The following is a 21,058-nucleotide window of genomic DNA, read 5'->3' on the forward strand; positions in this document are numbered from 1 at the left end:
GGGGTCACGCGGGAATGCGTTTCCGATGAATTGGTCGCAGATATATGCTTACACCTTTCCTCCGATACCGATGGCTCGCAGAGTTCTCCGGAAAATGAAGAGAGAGCCTTGTCGCCTAATTCTCATTGCTCCCAGGTGGCCTCGCCCGTTCTCGTTTACCAAACTCCTCCTTCTTTCAGAATGCGATCCCATTCAGTTTCAACCAATACCGAACCTCCTGTCCATCCAGAATGGACAGAGCTGCCACCCGGACCCTGCATCTCTGAGATTAGCAGCCTGAATTCGCTCATTTAAACATTCCTGCGGATTGTAAGGAAGTCTTAGCCAACGCTCGAGCGCCTACCACTATTAAGACTTACAGGCTTAAATGGAAGAGACCCCTTTGAACCTGTTCATAGAGTGGATTTGAAGTTTCTATCGTGGAAGGTGTCTCTGCTATTAGCTTTAACATCAGCTAGGAGAGTCAGTGACATTCAAGCTTTCACTATTAATTTGCCTTTTCTTCAATTCACCTTAAATTCGGTAGTGCTACGCACTAACCCCAGTTTTATGCCTAAAGTGCCTTCGGACTTCCATCTCAATGAACCAATAATTTTAAAGACTTTCTTTCCTAATCCTCAATCACCTGCGGAAAGGACTTTGCATACCCTTGACATCAAGAGATGTCTCAAATTTTATTTACAACGGACTTCTATGATCCGTAAATCCTACCAATTGTTTGTGGCCTATGGAAGAATACGTCATGGATACCCAATATCAAAACAAACCATAGCTCAATGGATTTCTGCTGCAATTTGTTTCTGCCATCAGCAAGCAGGAAGACCATTGCAAACAACTCCGAGAGCACATTCTACAAGAGCAATCTCCTCCTCTACTGCTCTTTTTGCTGGTGTGCCTCTACATCAAATCTGCGAGCTGCAACATGGTCCAGCAGACACACTTTTACCAAGCACTACTTAATCCTTTTAAATAAGGTGAGCCTCTCAGTACTGTTTCTCAGATGCATATTAGCCATGCTTATCATATATAATAAACATTGCCCTGTGTATATGTGTGTGTGTGTATATATATATATATATATATATATATATATATATATATATATATATATACTATATTATTTCTATGTATGTTATTGCATAATGCCTTTTGTACATATAGTTATGTTACAAGTAGTGTCTTACGAGCATTATTGTGGATGTACTGCTTTCTACTCTGATTCAGGCATGTGAATATATGAACGGTTTCCCCAATAATGGAGAAGAACAATAGTTACTTACCTGTAATCTGTGGTTCTCCAGTAGTCGTATCTTTCATAGATTCACATGCAACCCACCCACCTCCCCTCAGGGACTAGTCTATGCTCTTTTTACTTGGTTCACTCTTGAGCGAGAAAATCTGAGAGCCTGAGCCTCTGAGGAGAACATTCTGGAGGGAGCTGTCGCCTGATTGGCTGCAGTTTGGACTGTATATAATGACATGGACACCTTCCTGCACATAAACAATTGTTTCCTCAATGGAGGCACCCGTCCACTATAGTACAAGGGTGCCTGTGTTGGTGCTAGGCAGCTAACTTTAGTGCTAGCACAGGGAGAAACGCAGGGGTGCACAGATTTCTCAGGAATACATCGCATCCCTGTGTTTTGAAAGTTACTGAGCACAGCATTAGCCTTCTTGGTTTAACGCCTCACTCTGCCACTTTCATTGTAAATATGCCCTATTATTTGTTTCTAATGCCGTAATTCATTGAACAAACATGGACGTCGTGTGAGAAGGTGTGAAAATGCAGCCTGCATAACTTAATACGTGAAGGGCTGCCTCTCATGGGTCGGGACTTCCCACACCATGCCAGTCAGTATTTGTGCAGTGCACTTGGTGTTTCCAATGTGAAAGCTGGCTGTGGCTCCGCTGTCAACATCACAGCACATCTCTAGCCTCTATTTGAAATAGGAGAACTAAAGGGACAGCGCATCAACCAATTTTTGCTGGGTGACCAGTTACTGCGGAACATAAATACCCCACATGGTCTTGTACGTATGCTATGATAAGTTTGTTACTCTTGAATTTTTTAATATGATGTAAATTAATACTTTCCCTATTTCTTTCATATATAGAAACATAACCAATCCTTTGTGCAAATTTCTTAAATGTGGCTTGACTCCGGCAAAAAACATATTCAGTTTTGGGTATGGGAAGGTAAGAGAATCAATAGAATGTAACAAGTATTGCAACATTCCTTATATTCTCCTGTATTTCTTAGCACATGATTGTCATCCTGTTTTCTCAGTATGTATACCTTTTTTAAATAGTTATTTCGTCATTATCATTGACAGCTGCATTCTGTTTCCATCAGAGGTTTGTGTATAAAGTAACACCATATATTTATTTCTTACAAAAGCATATGTGACTTGTATTTGTATACAATGCTCAGTCATATCTCATTCAATATATAGATTTTTAATAAATCTGTTTGTTACACAGCCACAAATAAAGCAGGAGATTAGTACCAACAGTAAAAAAAATGCATTTCAAACATATGATTGAATAAACAGTGTCTAGTATGGCATGTCATAAAGCCTAAGGGAATTTACCAGAAAGCACACTTCAGAGGTGCTTATATCTAATACTCTCTTCAGTAGTTTAGCTTTGTAAACTACTGCTATTCTGCGATGAAACTGAAAGCAACTTTCCTATATCTTAAAAATATAGACATAAAACGTTCCTGGTAGGAATAACCACATGAAAGCACACCTTCGCTACAGTATGAATGCTGACAGGGCATATTCATTTCTGATGCTGAATATTTGCAGATATGAAGTGGTTTGAATCAGGTACAACCCAGGAAAAGATTGATGTTGAGGTACACCATTAGATGCTGGTATATATAACTACCACATAATTTTGGTCCTTCATGAATCGAATAAGCATTTGTTAACTGACCAATATTGGGCCCAGGGGGCGTGGTCTGGCCAAGGACAATGAGAAAAGAACAATTGATGGACAGAATGCAGAACAATGTCATACATTCACCCCAGTACAGAGACGATGGATGATGATGGCAGCTAACTAAGTGATCTCCACTCGCCGTAGTGTTCTTAGAGATTAGGCGGAATCTTAACTGCCGTGGGGACCTAATCTGTATCGGTTTATGCTACCTCCTCACTCCTGCGACCCCGCTGGGGGGTATTGGCCTAATCAACAGGCCTCCCAACGGCAAATACCAGCGGCCCAGTCCACGGCCGCACAGGATGGCCTACGAATCCATGGCAGGCAGCGTCTCCATTTTGTCAGCATTATGTTTCGATGGAAATTTCCCCATAAATATAGCCTTTGTCTAAAGCTGAATCTCATATTATTAGAGACTGTATTAAGATGTACTCTCTCCTAAAATAAACCTGCCTTTGTACCGGGTAGAGGCATCACACCTTTTCTATTACAGGCTGCCTGGGAGAACTCTTTTTTAGACAAGATAGCTTAACCAGAAGTAGATTTTTCCTGACACTGTTCACCTGGCCTTGTCTTGAATGCACAGAGCTACCGGTCCCCCCTCTGTGACCCCACTGGGGTTTGTAGGCCGCTACAAAGTGACCCTGTGACGGCACTCACCAGCCGCCAGCTCCGCAGCCACGCAGGACGTTCTGAAACACAGCAGCACGCATCACCATTAACTTCGAGCGGGCCGTCTCGCTCTTCAACCTCTGCAGTTCCTTGACCCCGGCTGGATTGCAAATCCTTACTGCCTGTTCTCTCCTGTGTCTGCATTGCTGTGCTGGTCCCACCCGCTGCAATTGGGGACTTGCTTTCATTACTGGGCTCCTTATGTGTCCCCCCACAAGCCCACCATGTCCTGGGGCCTGCCCCTGAGGGCTTTCAACGGCGCTGCTGTCCCTGGCATACCCACAGAGATGCATCACTGCTACTAACCGTGTTGGGCCGCCCAGGCCCATAACAGCCTGCATTGCCTCGCCTGACCCCTCCAACTCTGCTGGGAACCGCTGGTCTCCTTCACCTATAGCCTTTTGGCACAGAGTGGTATTTGTATCTAAATATTCAGCAAAAAGTTACAGAATTAAAAAAAATAATTTTGAAATATTGGCCAATGTTGAGATCAGAAGCAGATTTTACCGGCATTTTTGAATCAGCTCCATGGTTCGCTTAGCAACGCACTCGCAATTAGAAACAGATGTTAAAAACACCTAAAAGTTAACCTACAATATTCAAAGGCACATTACCTTGTCTAAATTGTGGGAATTGCAACGCAAATATCAAACGTGACACTCTGCGACATCCCCTCACAGGGATTCCAATTAAATTGAAAGTCACTGCGACATGCAACAGTGAAAATGTGGTATATTTACTGACATGCCCTTGTGGACTAGTTTACATAGCCAAAACTTAACGAAAAACTAGGATCCGGATTAATGAGCACAAAAGTAATATCAGAACCAGAAATCAGAAATCTCTGGTAGCTGTCCACTTTAATCAATGGCATCACAACATTAGCCAACTTCGTTTTTGTGTACTTGAACAAATATCTGTTGAACAAGGACGTGACAATACTAAACATTGGAGACCCTTTGGATTTATTTTCTCAATACAGGTAACCCTCACCGGTTGAATGAAAAAATTGAACTTAGTTACTTTCTTTGAAATGTATGTAACTATACGTTTTTTGTAAGAAATGTTGTTATATTTGCATGACATTTGAAACACGCCAATATTGTTGTACACCATGTACACTTGATCCCTTCACCATTAACAACAGTTTTGTAGTTGTATCGGTTCACAAACTACAAACGATTCCATGTTCATTATCATGTGACTTTATTATCACGTAACCTCATTATCACGTGACTTCACCACCAAACGGTACACGATATACTTCCGTGCATTAGCTATTCATTTTTTAATCATTGTTAATTTTTTTTTTAATTTAGACCATCCTCGTTTATCACATAAGTCGCTGTTGGATGATTTTCATCCTTTTACTTTTCGGTCACACCTTGTATAATCGTATCCAAATCACGTGACCTCATTGTACACATTAAGCGCCGGAAAAGTGGAGTCTCACTTGTTCCGAACGTTCGAGCCTTCGCACACGGACTGTTTACACATACAACGGTAAGCTTTTTCACCCCCGCATTATTTTCTATTGTTTATTTATAAAACTACGAACGTGGTCTTGATGTAATTCGTATCGCATTTTTTTCAGAAATTGACCACCTTATGTATCACGTGTGACGGATACACAAAATATTCTTGTAACACGAGTAAGCAATACGTAATTTTTGCAACTTGGTACCACAGTTCATTTTTATTTTATTTTTATTTTTTCACGTTTCCTGCTCACGTTTCACCTCGGCTACTTCTTGGCACTTTCTGTATTACCGTTCACATCGTACCACGTTTCACACACCCGCTTTCGGTTGTATGATATACACGCATGTTCCACAGCAACAGGATTACAAGTCACATATCAAACTATGTTCCTGACACCATTTTCATTCACAATTTGATGTTTATTCTGCATGACAATAATTCACAGTAATTACGTGTAACAATATGCATGTTATGCAAACATCTCTGTTCCATTGTTGATTGCGGTATTATTTATGACTTTTTCAGTTATACCCCTGAGGAAGGGGTTACGCCCGAAATGCATTGGGTTATGAGATACAACAAATGAGAATTATCATAACTTCATGGAAATAATACTTAAAGTATTTGGAAGTCACAATGAAGCATTATCGATTTAATTTGATGTAAATAAATTCTAACTCGTTTGAAACAGCAATCAAAGAATAGTTTCAAAATTCTTTTCTCAAACGCATCAATAAAAGCTATAAACCGAGTGCGTAGTGGGGGATGCCGCTCCATCGCAGAGAGCGCTATTTCCTCAATTTACGGTCCTCATTCTCAGGAGGATTAACCCGCTCGCACCACCGACCTTTACAAGATCTTTATTGAAAATACCACAGTTGAGTGCGTGGGACTATCATTTAATAATAGTTTCACAATCGCCCACAAGGCATTACGAACAAGTTTGTGGAATTCTTCCAGGCCCTGTACACCCTGTGGATGGCAGATGACCTTGCCAGCCGGGAGGCCTCCCTTGATAGTGTGCAGATCCCCAGCCTCAATGAGTCCAGCATGGATTTACTAAAGGGGGAAATTTGGTAAGACAGAGATTGCACAGGCCATTACTAGATACCCCTATCACAAGGCCCATGGAGAAGATGGCGTCCCTGTGGAATTTTATAAGTGCTAAAGGATTGCGCTGGCACTAAATAGTGCAAGTGTCTCCTAGGTCACAGACGAATGTGCGCTGGACTCGCCAGCAATGTTGTGATCAATAAAGTTTTTCAACAAAGTCTTTTTTCTTTTTCACTTTTCATAAGTATTTTATTCATACTCATAGAAATTATTTTTTGCAAATGTTGAGGATTTGCTTTACCACAAATTTTGTGTATTCAACAATTGTGATTTTCCTTCCAACTTATTTTTCAATTGTATTTCAAATACATTCCAATGCATTTCGGCCTAATGGCCTTCATCAGGGAAATCTGTGAAACAAAGGATGTGTCTATCACTATATTGTACATTTGAATATTTAGTAATGAACAATGTTTGTAAAAAAATATTTGTAAAAAAATATCGACATGTTATGATTAAGATCATATTTGATAACAAATACACAGTCACTTTCGTTTTCCTAACATGAACCCTTTTCATTATCTTATAATCAATGTGAAACGTAGCAAATGCATAAAATACCCTACACGATCGGGATTCCCTTATGTTACACAACTGATCCAGGGGGTCGGTAACTTACTTTCGTGATACCCTTAAGATTACCGATGTGGACACTTGGTGGTTATTGAGAGTTTACTGCGTATTTAAACGCACAGGTTAAGTATTAAACACGCTGTTAAATTAGGCATACTCGCTAAGAGGTTTTAACACTCGAAGGAAACGCTTACCAGAATGTTGTGATCTAAACGCTCGGACGCGCTGTCTGAACTGCTGCTCTCACCGCGGCAATGTCGGCGTGTGACGCGTATGGGGTGTGTTTACATGAAGGGTTGCGCGCGCTATGGTTAAAGGGCCATGCTGCTGTAATTTAAAGGGCCATGTTACTGCGATTAAAATACCCGGTAGATATTATATGGCACCATGTATTGTGTTATGTTCAACCAAATAAGGAGACGCCACTATTGTATGCCTAATCATCCGGCTCACATCCTAAATTACTCGTATAAACACACGCAGTGCACGGCCACTATCTATTGTATTGAATTTTATAAGTGGGCAGGCAAGGACATAGTGGACTACCTCTGTTAGGCCTTTCTTGAGGCCGATCAAACAGGCTCCCTCCACTCGCCGGGAAAAGACCCCCTACTTTGAAGGAGCTTCAGGCCCATCCCCTTGCATAACAGAGACATAAAGATAATTACCAGGGTGCTGGCACAAAAGAAATAGGGATTCCTATATATTCCTGTATAGCGAATCGCGATTACCATGCTGGCAATGAATGGGGAGGCATTCGCAATTTGCGGTTACCAAATTGCGAATACAATTTCAAGGGCGATAGGCCCAAAGGCCACCCTGATGCACCCCCAAAAATGTCATGTGTGCACATGTGGCGCACACACATGCCCTAAGGGTGGTTATTTGCGATTCCTTAATGCAAAGTTTCATTCTGAGAAGGCATCTTGCATTGCATTTAGGGATTCTCAAATTACGCTTCCCTAACTGCATTTGCAAAATAGGTAATCGCAACAATTGTGATTACCTATTATGTGAATGCCTATTGGGATGATACGTCTGAAAAGGCTTTTAACCGTTCGCAAACAGAGGAGACACTGCAAACACGAGCCGAGCCGACGAAGCTGAAGCTGAAGCTGCAGCCGGGTTCTTTTTCGGAGCTGGGCATTCCTTCTCCACAGTCGGAGTTGGAGCCGGAGCCGGTGTTGCCAGCCAGGCAGGTAGGCAGTTGTCGGCACGGCTAGAGCCGCTGGGTGCTTCTGGGCGCTGGGTGATTCCTCCTGACGCACCTCTTTGCGGCCGGAGCCGCTGGCTGTCTTGCGGTGCGGCGCAGCTGCGGCCGGAGCCGCTGGCTGGTTGCTGATTGCTGGATTGCTGGACTGCTGGGCATTTCGCATTTCCAGCAGAGCCAGCAGAGAGCAATGAGCAGCGAGCAGTTGTTGTTTGAGAGCCAAGCGAGCAGGGCGCGAGCAGGAGCCATCGCCTTCACCTACACCACTCGGTGTCCAGGTCCTGTCCCTGTTCTAGGACGATAACGGACTGGCCCGTTTTGGTAGCCGTACAACGGGGAGAGGCGGAAAAACGGAAAAGTGGAATAAGCGGAAAAACGGCAAGCAGCTAGCGGGAAGCTGTCCCCTCTTGAGCGAGTCTCCCGGACAACAGTGGCGGGGGTAGAGCCCAGAGGCTCACCGCAAGGCTCAACAGATTCAATAGAACAGAGTTAATTGAACCAGCGTACCGTAAACGCTCTGCCTCTGGCTTCTGGCTTCTAGCATCCTGCCAGCCCCACCCGATACACCCGACACACGGGATACAAATTCCCCCCTGCCCACGAGCGAGTGAGGGCAGGGGTGCGTCTCGGAGTGGAGTGGTGCGGAGACCGCGAAACAACGGAGCTGCTGCTCAAGCCAGACCCCCCCTGGCCTCTGTATCGGCATGGGTGAGTGAACTGAGCCGCGAGGGGTGCTAGGGGCCACGGGTAACTGCACGAAATCATGAACCACTAGAACAGGACTTATTGGTTATCCCACATCACTAGCTATTATTAGCCATTATTAGCTATTAACAGCCCCATCACCATACTTCTACACCGCTACACTGCTACACTGCTACAAGTGCTAATCTTTTCCTACAAGTGCTCATCTCTTCCTTCCCGCCCTCACCCTCGCTTCTCCCTGATGGCAGCTGTCCTTTACCTATAGGGCAGACAGGCTTGGGAGGCTTGGGTGGGTGAGCGCAACAGGAGCAGAGACGTGTAGCAAAGTTGACCAGTCACCAGTGGGAGGTCACCCTCTCCCCACGAAACCCCTTGACATCGGAGAGGCCAGCCCAGGACTGCTATCGAATGAGATTGAGTTAAAGAATAGATTGGGGGCTTGTTGGCTATATACTGGTGGAACGCAGGTCGTATGCAGGCGTGAGCGCGGAGGTACGCGCTGGGAAAACAACGGCACTACAAATCAAACCAAAGGCTCTAGGCATATCGCATCAGATGGGAGGTGGCAGATCGCAAGCGGGTTAAATGCTGGCGTGAGCGCGGAGACCCGCGCTGTGATAACGCCGCTCAACCCACTGGTCAGCTGCAATCCCTGAAAGTGAATTTAATCACGGCGCTAAAGGATACCATAGCGCTTCCTAAAAAAACTATCAACGTGCTATTAAAGTATTTAATCAGGCACCATTCATCTCCTGCTAACCTGCCAGCACCATTTAAGCATCAGCTCTAATTCCAATAGAGTTGGATTATCAACTCAAGACTGCTAACTAGACTGCCAGCCAGCCAGCCAGTCGGATAGCCAGCCAGCCTGCCAGCCTGCTAGCTAGTCTGCCAGACAGTCAGTCAGCCAACAGCCATTCAGCTACCAACCAACTCCTGGTTCCCTTTCTCGAAGACAGGACAATTCAAAACCACATCCTCCCTGGCAGTGTGCCGGCAGTGTGCCAAACTGGGAATTGTGCTGTACTAGCCTCATTCCAGTAGCTGGAACTATGAGATCTGGGAAAGTAAGGAAGTACGCAGCGGCTCCCAAGCGGAGGAGACCCAAACAAACCGTCATGGAAGAGGAGCCCAACTCGGGCAGTCAAAATCTGCCTAGAACGTCTCAGGTGGAGACAGAAACAGTAAAAGTGGCAAAACCATTACTGACCCACGGCAGCGATACACACAAAGATAGCACTACGGATAGGTCACAAGCTCTAAAATCTTCGAGTTTGCTGAACTATTTTAAAACAGCCCCATCATCGAACATCTCGTCAATCCAGCGACAGCCCCAGCCCCAGGAGTCAATGAGGCTCGGAGCTTCGGCTGAACCAGGGGATCTAAGTGCTTCCTCTTGGCAACCGCAACCGCTACCCTCCCATTCATGGTCATCCGAACTTAAACATGTGGCCCCACCCTCAAGAGTTTTTATCTTTGGAGTACCACCCAGCGACCAGCCCACGGTTTGCCTGGGGGATGCAATTTTTAATCAACATCCTGATGTTAACCGGCAAGTTCAGTCGCCATTGTGTCAGTTGCCCTCCTTTTCTACATTGGTTACAGAGGGATCAGGCCAAGCACAGACCCAGCTGGTGGGCCCACAGCCCGAACCAAGCCTCCCTCTTGATTTAACACAGCCGCCAGAAACCAATTTAACACTCAGCAAACAAAATTTGGTGGCGCCAATGGACCCTGTAAAAGTTTCTTCTGGGCAACTAACTTACGCACAAATCCATGGGCAAAACACTAATGTATGTATAAACAGCAGTCATTTGCCTGACTCACTTCAAAATACAACTACCTCAAAGGAACAGTTAGTTGCGCAAAGCGCCGAGTATACTCTATTCCCTTCACAAGGAGCAATCATGGTATCACTCCAAAAACACCTAATATCTCTTAGCGGATCTATCACTCTTTTTTAAAGACACCCAAAACTCCCCCAACCCAACATCCACTAAAAAACAGCACAAAGCGGAGCACACAGTGAATAGCGTCTGGCCACAACTTCTTCAGACAATCGAACAAATAGTCACCGCTCTAAGCTACCATTCTGAAAAGCAGGTGGTCCAGGTCGATCTTTTAAATACCCTAGCACTATTTACGTCAGGGATTGACAGTAAACTCGACAAATTGAATAACCTAATTGTAGGGGCGCAAGCTTCCACAAAGCTTGTACAATCGGTTTGTTGTTGCTCACCAATTATCGACTCTCTCTCTTCGCTCCCTGAACTGCTATCTAGCATTATAAAGGAAGTTAAGTGTGTGAAGGGAGGTAACCTACCCACAAAACCCGGATCGCAAAATCAAATCCAGTCGGCCCCGTCTCATCACTCAGCCAATCCCTGGTTTATCACAAATGAAGGAACGGAGCTATCCGATGGAATAGCTCCCGGCTCAATCCATCATAATGGGCAGGTGAACAGCGGGCAAATACAAACCCTGTCGACAAATGCAGCTCAAATCAAACCAACGACTGAAAATGGCGGGGCCCCAAGTGAGTGCCCAGTTAACGCCGATTTTCCTGTTACAGGGCTAAAGGCTAGTTTAGTGCCTTCCAATGGGCCCATTCTGGCAGAACCCCCAGTCCTCCCTCCACCGTGCAGTAAGAGAGAACGTAAACGACAGCGCAAGAACAGAAACCAAACAAGGGCAAGCGTCAATACGGCTCACCGGAAGTTCTTTCCCCTTTTTGAGAAACCAGTAAACAACAAGACTCAAAGTGAGACGAGCGCGCCATCACCCTCAGTGAATTCTCAAGAAGAAACACCAGGGTCTGACAACCAACAGGGCATGATGAGCGCTACTGTTTCCAGTGAACCAATTATGGAAACAGTCACAGACGAGCCCAGCATAGCAATAGAAACACAAGGGACGAAAACCACTGAAATCAATGAGGCAAACCCAATGAGGCACATGACAAAACAAGGAAAAACCAACCCAGCGTCGGTTTAACCCCACTTGGAGTGGTCAACGACACACTTAGAATGACTCTTAACAAAACAATTTACAACAAATATGTAAATTCAGCTAGTCTCACACAACATCCGCCGAAGGCCGCCCAACGGCAGACGCAACAGAAGCACGAATTGGACGTAGGCCAGCTTTCCAATGAAATGATCAAGTCTGAGCATGCGAATGAATACGAACCTTAGCGTCATCAGCTCCTATTGGTCCCCGAATATAAATCTAAGGGCCGTCAAGACATCCTCAATAGATCGAACATACTAAAACTGGTGAAGGGTATTCCGGGGCTTGAAGGATTGGCCTCGGAGCACATTGAATCTGTAGAGTTCCTTCCCCCTAGAGGCAGTCAACCATCTGAGGCAACCCTGGTGTCCTTTAAGCTGGCCACCTGGGTGGGAGCCTTTCTGGACCACAAGACCACCCTGCGAAACTGGGGCATCAGGGCTTATCCATACTCTATTCCCGGCTACCCCACTACCTTGCTAACTCAATCACCATCACTCCATCACCCAACTCAATCACCATCACTGTTGCGAGCACCAGACTGGCTGTTAACGCCAGACCATATTCGATCCTAAAAAACGCATCAGGTCCACAAGATCAGTGTAAAACTTTACAAACAGAGGTTCCTGTCGCCGATCTTAGTCAAGGCTGGGAGTGGTTGCCCGCGATTTTGTCAAACAAAAGTACAGAATGAATCCCAGTGGCGCGGTTAAGATAAATAAACCCTTGGATGGACCATCACGGCCAGTAGCCTTATCAACAATAGACGAACACCAAGGCCACGCGAATTTTGTAATATGCTCCTGGAACATCAGTGGTCTTCATCACAAAATTGAGACTCAAGTAACATTCTCTTTCCTATGTGAGCATACAGTAATAGCCCTGCAGGAAACCTGGGCAGCCGATGGCCATCCTATCGTTGGGTTTATTGAACTTTTGAATCCAGCCCTCAGGGATAGCCCCGATGGCCATGCTAAAGGCGGCTTGTCAACTTATATATCAACCAACCTAAAAGGCATAATTAAACGACTTTCCATCAAAGAAGACTGGATTCTAGGGGTTAAAATCGATCGTTGGCGTAACCACCGCTCATTGTTCCTCTTAAATGTATATATTAATCCAAGTTCTCGCACCAAAAAAGCCCATTTGGCTTGCCTTACAGAAATTATGAGTAACATAGCCGCTGAGCACCCAAATTCAGACTGTATTGCCACGGGTGACTTTAACATTAACCTTTTTCAGGAATAACTGTGGACACTGATGAGCCCTCCTCGTTCAACATCATTGAGGCCATAACTCAAACCAGGCCGCCGAATCAAGCCCATAGCGAATTGGGACAGCTCTGCGTATCGAGGCTGCATAGTGCGGGCTATCTGGTAATGAACGGGAGGACGGCAGGGGATACTCCACCAAATTGGTCCTGGTCAAATGGCAGTAAATATTCCCACTTGGACTATTCCATCTGCAACGCTGACCTTCTACACTACCTAGACACCTTTAGTATCCTCCCACGCATTGAAAGCGATCACAGGCCCCAGGTTTTTTCCCTTAACATAAGATCAGGGACGCATAAACTAGCACCCGCAACCTGCCAGGGAATATACTCTGAAAATCTAAAGCGTTTAAAGTGGAGTGACGACACTGGCCCAAAAATTTTACAAGTGTGTAAGGACTTTACAAATGGTAGTAACAACCTAGACGCCTCACTAATTGCATTATGGACGTTGCTTTGCTCCCATCTGACCGGATGTTTTCCAGTTAGAATGCAGGGTTACAGCCGAACTCAGACTTGCAAGTTTGCACCATCTTTAAACACAAAATCACTTAAAAAGACAAGGAACAACACGCTACGGCAACTAGTTAAATTCCCTGGCAACATCGAAATCTCAAATAGATATCACAGAACTCAAAAGGCCTTCAGGTCGGCGATCACCAAGGACAAGCTTACATACGAAAACCAGTTCTGGTGCAAATTAGTGTGGGAGAGTAAGAGGAAAAACCCTAGGAAATTTTGGGCCTAATCCACCAATAAACCTCGAGTTCCTCAAATTTTGGAACCGCAAATATCCAAGAAGCAGAATGGGCAAACTATCTTACGGATCATTTTAAGTCACAAGTCCACCAAGATCCAGCAGGACAGGTATTGCCTTCAGAATCGGGTCCTGGTCTTGGAATTAAAGGGTGCACTTCCATCGACCCAACACCTCTCTCTGGCGAGGCTCATCAGGTGACCGAAGACAGCGTTATCACAGCCGTGACAAAGGCTAGACAAGATGGAGCACCAGGTCCTAACGGCCTCCCACAAAACTTGTTTAAATCGGACATAACATTTTGGTCTGGATTGTTAACTAATATTTTTAACTATGCATTGAGAACCGCAACAATTCCAGACTCGCGGCGGGGTGCAATTATTCATCCGATTTATAAGTCAGGCTCGCGTGATGTCCCTAACAACTATAGACTTATAGCCCTGTTGGACATTGAGGCGAAACATTACGCAGGTCTCCTCCTGGAGGACCTGAGGCAAAGGGCAAACGATCACAACAGGGTGCCAATGAACCAAACCGGGTTTACTGCCAACTCGGGGACCATGACCAACTTACTAGCGGTGTCATCCATTGTCGACAAAGCCCATTCAACATCTAGGTTTGCGTATTGCTGCTTTGTCGACTTTAAAGCCGCCTTTGACATGGTCCCCAGGGAGGCCCTATGGGAAAAGCTGAAGAAGTGGGCAATCCCTGACAAATTACTGAATGCAATTATTCAACTACATTCACGTACCTGGGTTCGAGTGAAGTTGGGGTCCGGCACGTATCTCTCGCAAAAAATCTTCACAACGAGAGGGGTTAAGCAGGGATGCGTGCTGGCCCCCCTCCTATTTAACCTGTTCATTGCTGATCTGTCTAGTACCCTGGATGGCGTAAATAGCCACTCGCCAAAAGTAGGAGGTACGGTCTTGAGCAATCTTTTATATGCCGATGATCTAGCCTTGTTTAGCCACACAAGGGTGGGGCTGCAAAGGCTGCTTGACACACTGCTGCAATATACGACCAAGAACCAACTTGAAGTCAATCTGAAGAAGACTCAGGTTGTCCCATTCGGGAAGAAGCGATATACCGGTGGCGGATGGTCCTTTAATAACAACAGCCTCGCCATCGGCCAGTCGTACAGATACCTGGGGGTCCATCTGGACTCCAGGGGCAACCTTATAAAGCAGCGCAAAGAGATTGCGGTCAAAGCAATGACGCTTGCGGTGTCATTGACCAAGCTTTCAAGAAACCTTTCAGGTCCCACGCTGTCTCCCCTCTTGGAAGTCTTGAAAGCAAAAATTGGCCCCACCCTGTTGTATGGCATAGGGATCTTTAAGGGAAAACTGAACAGGGCTCTAAATCGGCACACAACCAACATTTATAAAAAGGTTTTCCACTTGCCATACTCCGCATCCCCTCCACAGATCAGATTAGAGATGGGGTTATTGAATTATGACGTTTCCTGCATTGGGGTATTTCTTAACCTCTGCCATAAACTACGACAATCCAACCCAGGCACTCTAGAGACCCTAGTTTGGCAAGAAATAACTGAAAAAAATCCAGGAGGATCAATTTGTCGACTTTTTAAGGACTACACCCAACAAATCTCAGCAGAAGGCCTCTGGGCCCTCAATCCTAGTCAGCCTGCATTTAAGCTTGCTATTAAAAAATTTGTAAGATCGCTATCACTCATTACTGACAAAGCACTATTTTCAAAGCGAAGCCATGCGTGGGCAGTTATTAATTCCTACAATCGATTGACCCCTGCCACTTACTTTTCCAGTCCTTATTCACTGTACTTAAAACGTAGCTTCATCACTATTAGAATGGGTGACTGGCGATTCTTGCAAAATATACCCCTCTGGCGTCGCGTGGAGGAGGACACAACTTGCAGAGGGTGTGGAGAAGCAGCAGAAACGCTACTGCATGTGGTCTGCATCTGTCCTGCCTTCAACCACCAACGCAGGTTCAAGCTGAGGGGGGAATTGAATCGGCTGGGTGTTCGGGCATGTAGTCAAGCTATTATTGCAGCATTGACTCCAGATAATACAGACTTAAACATAAGACTGACAAATCTGATCCAGCATGCTTACCGCAATTTTAAACAAAATCAGCCTGCCACTGCATTACCCCCACCTGTTTTAAACTAATCAATGTATTTTAAAAAACCTCAAAGTACTGGGCAAACAATGCTAATAACGGTTTAAATAAGCAGCTCATGCGCATGGGGTTGTTTTATGTATGGACTTGCAGCTTAGGGGAGCAGTTTTAACAATTAATTACTTGTACCGTTTTTATTGTTATGAACCTGAACTTCTCTAAATAAAGAATTTTGACTCAGCAAACAGGCCAAATCTGCAAATCGGCCTGTTTGTGACCGGCAAAAGCTGTGATACATCTGGTCCTACATGACTGGCAGAGGGCCTGTTACCATATGCAAATTGCTGGCGCTGCTTCGAAGACCATTGTGACCTTATACATATCCTCTGGGATTGCCCCTCTGTACAAACTTTTGTTGCAGGGATTCTGCACAAACACAGAACTATGCGCAGGATTATAGGACCTTGGTGTAGAGGGACTGAGTCTCCCTACTACCTTAGTCCCAATGAGCCCAGGACCGACACGCTATAATGTCACACTTACTCTCCTACTCGCACACAGAGAAACAAATGATTAGACACCCCAGAACCAAACTCCCAGATCTCTCTGGAATCGCGGTAACAAGGCACACCCTTTCTCTTGCACTCTTGTACTTGTCCCCAATAAGATCTGACAGAGACACAAAATAGTTTAAAATATTTATTTCAACTAACGTGCCTTAACATGCAGTGTACGTACCACGACAAGCAGGAAAATGCATAGAACAAATATAGTTAGCATAGCAGCTAGTCCATATATCATGAAAGGGGATGTCATAATGAAAAGACAATAGAGCCTAACCTCCCTCCCCTTGCTAAGAAGCAGTATTATACGTTAGAAGATCTCCGGGCTTTGTCAGCAGACCCCATACCTTAGCCTATAGATGGTAGATCTACATCATAGGTGCTGTCTCGCTCTTGTCCCTGGAAAGGTCCCTCTCCAAGTGTGTGTTACCTATTTGTGTATCCCACTAAAAATCAAAGTACGTTGTCCAAACAACAGCTGCATCTGTATGTTTTATCTAGGAGCTAAGGTCTGGCCAGAACAGAATAACAAGGGGCATTGTTGTTCAACCTTGCACATAATGTTAAGTCAAAATCCCAGGAAAAGGCAGAGTGTGAACACAGCGATGAGATCTCAAGTGAAAGTAGTCATAAAAACATTGCAAAAAATAAAGACATGCAATACCGTATGCAAAGCAGCAGGCAGGCTGCAATGTGCTAATGCGAACTAAGTGAAGTCGACAATGTCCCTATGGGCCATGTGACACTTTTTGGGAGGCAGTCAGAACCAAGCTGAGTGAGACCCGCCCAATAATGTCATACCTGCCTCATCCCTTGATCCTTCTACATGATTTTGCGATCACCCTGGACCTTTCCAGCCTTCAGGGCTGTCTACTGCATAGGCTCTCACCACAGCTAAGATCTGCTTTCTCTACCACTGGTGCCCTCCCATGATGAATGATTTCTCGATGACATGCCAGACAACTTCCTATGAGCGGGTCATATATGACCTACAGGATGAGACAAAGACCTTCCTCCTCACCTGGGCGCATTTTTATCCGGGATGAAGCTCACTGGCCCTTAATTGAGAGCGCCCATGTTACCAAAACTGTGACCTGATATTATTCCACACTGACACTGCTATTAAGAACCCATCTGGAAATGATCCTTGAGGGTGCGTGCCTACTTCCTTCACATTCCTCTCCCACTTCTGCCTATTCCACATCTCTCTTCTTTGTCTCTCATGTTTTTCCTCTCATCCCCCATCTCCCTATTCTTTCCCCTTTTCCTCGTGTCCCTGCCAGGGCTTGTGGATGCGAGCATGGATTCCCTGTTTGTTTTTCCTTTAGTAGTTTCTTTTTGTCATGTTATATTCCGGCCTCCCAATCAGATGACCATTCTGTGTACAAATGCGGACTCATGTGTCCTTGATATTGTCATTCCTTGGACTACAAGGTCCCGTACCTCGTGGGAACACCACATGCTATGTACCCAGTAGTCTGTTTCATCTTACACTGTGTTTTTCGTACAGCATTACTGTTTAACTTTTGGTACGTTATGTTCCTCGTCCCTTCTTCCCCTATCCACTGTTTTGTTTTAATCTTGAAATGAAGAATTGTGAAACAAATCTGGGCTCAGATTTACTAATCTTTCATGCAACGCAACCCAGCAAAGCAAGTTGCTGTGCTGCATTGGGTGAAAGCGAGAGAGCTGAACTGTGCCATATATACAAAGATATGGCACTTTTCAGGTGTCTCCCTGTGCTGGCACACTTGTGGTTGCTTAGCACCAATACAGGCACCCTTGCAGCATGGTGCAAGGACATCTTTGTTGGGGGGAGGATTGTTCTGAAAGCAATACATGTATTTCTCCTTGTTATGTTGAGGTCAAGTAGGCGCACCAATGTGGATCAATCCCAGGTTTATTAACTTTCGTAAATCTGAGATTGTGGCAAAATACATGTGTGGATGCACAGGAATGCCCATGCTCCACCAGGGTAACACCACCCACTATACGCCATCAAGGGCAGTTCAAGTCAGCAAAGGGCACAGTTGTGTGTTACTTTGTGAAAAGTGATACCAGGGACACAAATATCATTTTGAGTACCTTTGTAAATGTCACTTAAGCACTTGTGTTTCCTTACATTGATTTTCAAGGTGCAAGGAGAATACAGGTATCTGAAAGAGACACGTTAGTGATAGATTCCTTACCTTAGAATATCCCCAGGCGTCAGACTGGATCCGGAAAATTTTGCGTAGCAATACCCCTGCGCGCCGGCAGGCGTCGTCCGTGGCTCCGCGTCTATCGTCTGCATCGTTAGCGCCGGAATGACGTCGTCGGAGTACGCGCGCTGACGCCAGTTCTTCATTTTTCCGCGCCAGCTAGCCCAGATCCGGAGAAGCTCTACCCCTTAGTCATTTTTTGACTAAACTGTTTGATCTTTTTGATAATTTCTCTAATCGAGTCTTCGACTCCTACGATGCCGGTAGGGATGCCCCAGTTCAAACCCTGTTCCAAATGTAACCGAATGATGTCGGTTACCGACCCCCATCGCCGGTGTCTTCAGTGTCTAGGCCTCGACCACGACGACCGCACCTGCTCCGACTGCCGGACCCTGACGTCCAAGGCTAGGTGGGAGCGGTCCCGCAAGCGACTGGAGCTTCGGCAGTAGGCCCCCGCGCCGCTCCAGGTCCCGGTCCCACAGGAGGTCGAGGGACAGGTCGAGGGCTCTGGGAGTCGGCATCGGTCTTCAGGATCTTCCTCAGGTAAGAGGCATGAGAGGTCGGAGAGACGTCATCGATCTCCCGACCTACCCCGACGCTCGCACGACAATGCCGGGGGTTCGGGTGACACCACCTACGCGGCTCTGACGGAGTCGCGGATGTCACCACCTGCCCCACACCTTCCGGTCCCTGGGCACGGTGCGACGCCAGAGGAGGTCGAGCGGTACCTCATGGCCATGAGGTGCCTCCCTCCTCTGCCGGGTTCCGTGGCGCCTCCAAGCCCAACGGTCCCGGCTGGATGGCCTAGCGGGTCAGGTGCTTCGGCTCCGACGCTGTCGGGTGCTCCAGCCCCGGCGCCGCCGGCAACTTTGGTCCCGGCGCCGCAGGCCCTCGCTGGATCCGGTTTCGGATCCGGGTCGTCACCGGCCAACCTCACGAGCGCCGTCCCCACTCCTACCTTCGATTCGGTTCCGGTGCCAGAGCGGCGCCGCTGGGCGCCGCTCTCGATGTCGTTTGGAGATTTCTATTTCCACGAACCGGCCCCATCTGTTGACCCTGAACTACAGGAGATGGGTGACGAGGGTGATTGGGAGGGGTCTATGGACCCTCTGGCACAGGAGTGCCAGTCTCAACAGGACTGGACATATGAGCTTGGGGAGGCCAGTGGAATTGACACTTCGCCAGACACTAGATTTGTCTCCCCTCCCACCGTGGCTATGAAGGAGGGGGCTGCCTACAGTGTAGTGTTGACGCGGGCAGCCAAGGCCTTGGGCCTGACGCTCCCCGTCGCGGCCGTGAGGACTAACCTCCTCACTGAGGTCCTTAAACCGCAGGCATGCTCCACTGAGCCTCTGCTGCCGTTTAATGAGGCCTTGTGTGACGTTCTTGTGGGCACTTGGTCCAAGCCCGCTACAGGTCAGCCTGTGGCTAGGAACGTGGCCAGACGCTACCGCCTGGCACCGGGAGCCTGGTTATCCAGGCCTCCACCTCCCAGACCGCATTCCCGACGGCTCCGCCCGATCGGGAATCCAAGAGGTACGAACAATTCGGAAAGAAAGTGTTCTCGTCCCTGTGCTTGGGACTGCGGTCAGTCAATACCGCATGTCTCTTGGGCCGCTACACCCACACCCTGTGGGACACGGTCGCGGACGTGCTGCCACAATGTCCGGAGGAGGCCCGGGCTAAACTCGCCCAAGCCCTTGCGGAGGGTCGAGATGCAGCGCGCTATTCCATCCGGTGTGGGCGGGATACCACGGACTCACTGGGCAGAGCGATGGCAAAGATGGTGGCGGTTCGACGCCACGCCTGGTTGAGGTCTGCCAACTTTTCGGCCGATGTCCAGGCCACACTCCTGGACATGCCGTTTGATGGTCGTCACCTATTTGGCAACAAGGCAGACCATGCGCTTGAGCGTTTTAAGGGCTTCAGGGCTACGGCCAAGTCCTTGGGCCTCTCGGCCCCACGCCAGCAAACGGGTGCCTTTTGCTCCTTTCGTGGCCAAGGAAGGGGCGCTCCCACACGTGCTGCCAGCCACGCACCGCAGACTGCTACACAGCGCGGTGGCGGCTGTGGAAACCGCCGTGGCGGCGGTCGGGGACAAAGGCGAGGCCAGTCCACACCTTCCCCTGCAGCACCTGCCTCAAAACCCTCCTAGTCTGTGCTTTCAGGCCCATGTGACGCCAGTGGGGGACAGGGTTCGCCATCACCTCTTCCACTGGCGCACTGTCACGTCGGACAGGTGGGTGCTGCAAATCGTCCGAAGGGGCTACTCCCTCCCCTTCGAGACGACCCCTCCAGCCATGCCACCGCAATTCCACCGTGTGTCGGGGGATCACTTGCAACTTCTGTGGGAGGAAGTTACGGACCTCTTGTCCAAGGGGGCCATCGAGCGCGTTCCTGGGCCAGAAGTAGGGTATGGTTGTTACTCCCACTACTTTCTGGTACCCAAGAAGG

General features: G+C 47.0%; 1 protein-coding gene across 6 annotated transcripts in view; it reads left to right on the forward strand.

Annotated features, from left to right (window-relative positions):
* The window catches only part of TEX14 (testis expressed 14, intercellular bridge forming factor), a 2,253,432-nt gene that overhangs the window by 791,716 nt on the left and 1,440,658 nt on the right, over positions 1-21,058 (forward strand). For all 6 annotated transcript variants that reach the window (XM_078679858.1, XM_078679856.1, XM_078679860.1 and 3 more), the window contains one exon: positions 2,115-2,196. In XM_078679858.1, the coding sequence (XP_078535984.1) occupies positions 2,115-2,196 (82 nt within the window). The remainder of the gene's footprint in view (positions 1-2,114; positions 2,197-21,058) is intronic.

The sequence above is a fragment of the Lissotriton helveticus genome, chromosome 3_1 (assembly GCF_964261635.1).
Source record: "Lissotriton helveticus chromosome 3_1, aLisHel1.1, whole genome shotgun sequence".
Taxonomy (NCBI): domain Eukaryota; kingdom Metazoa; phylum Chordata; class Amphibia; order Caudata; family Salamandridae; genus Lissotriton; species Lissotriton helveticus.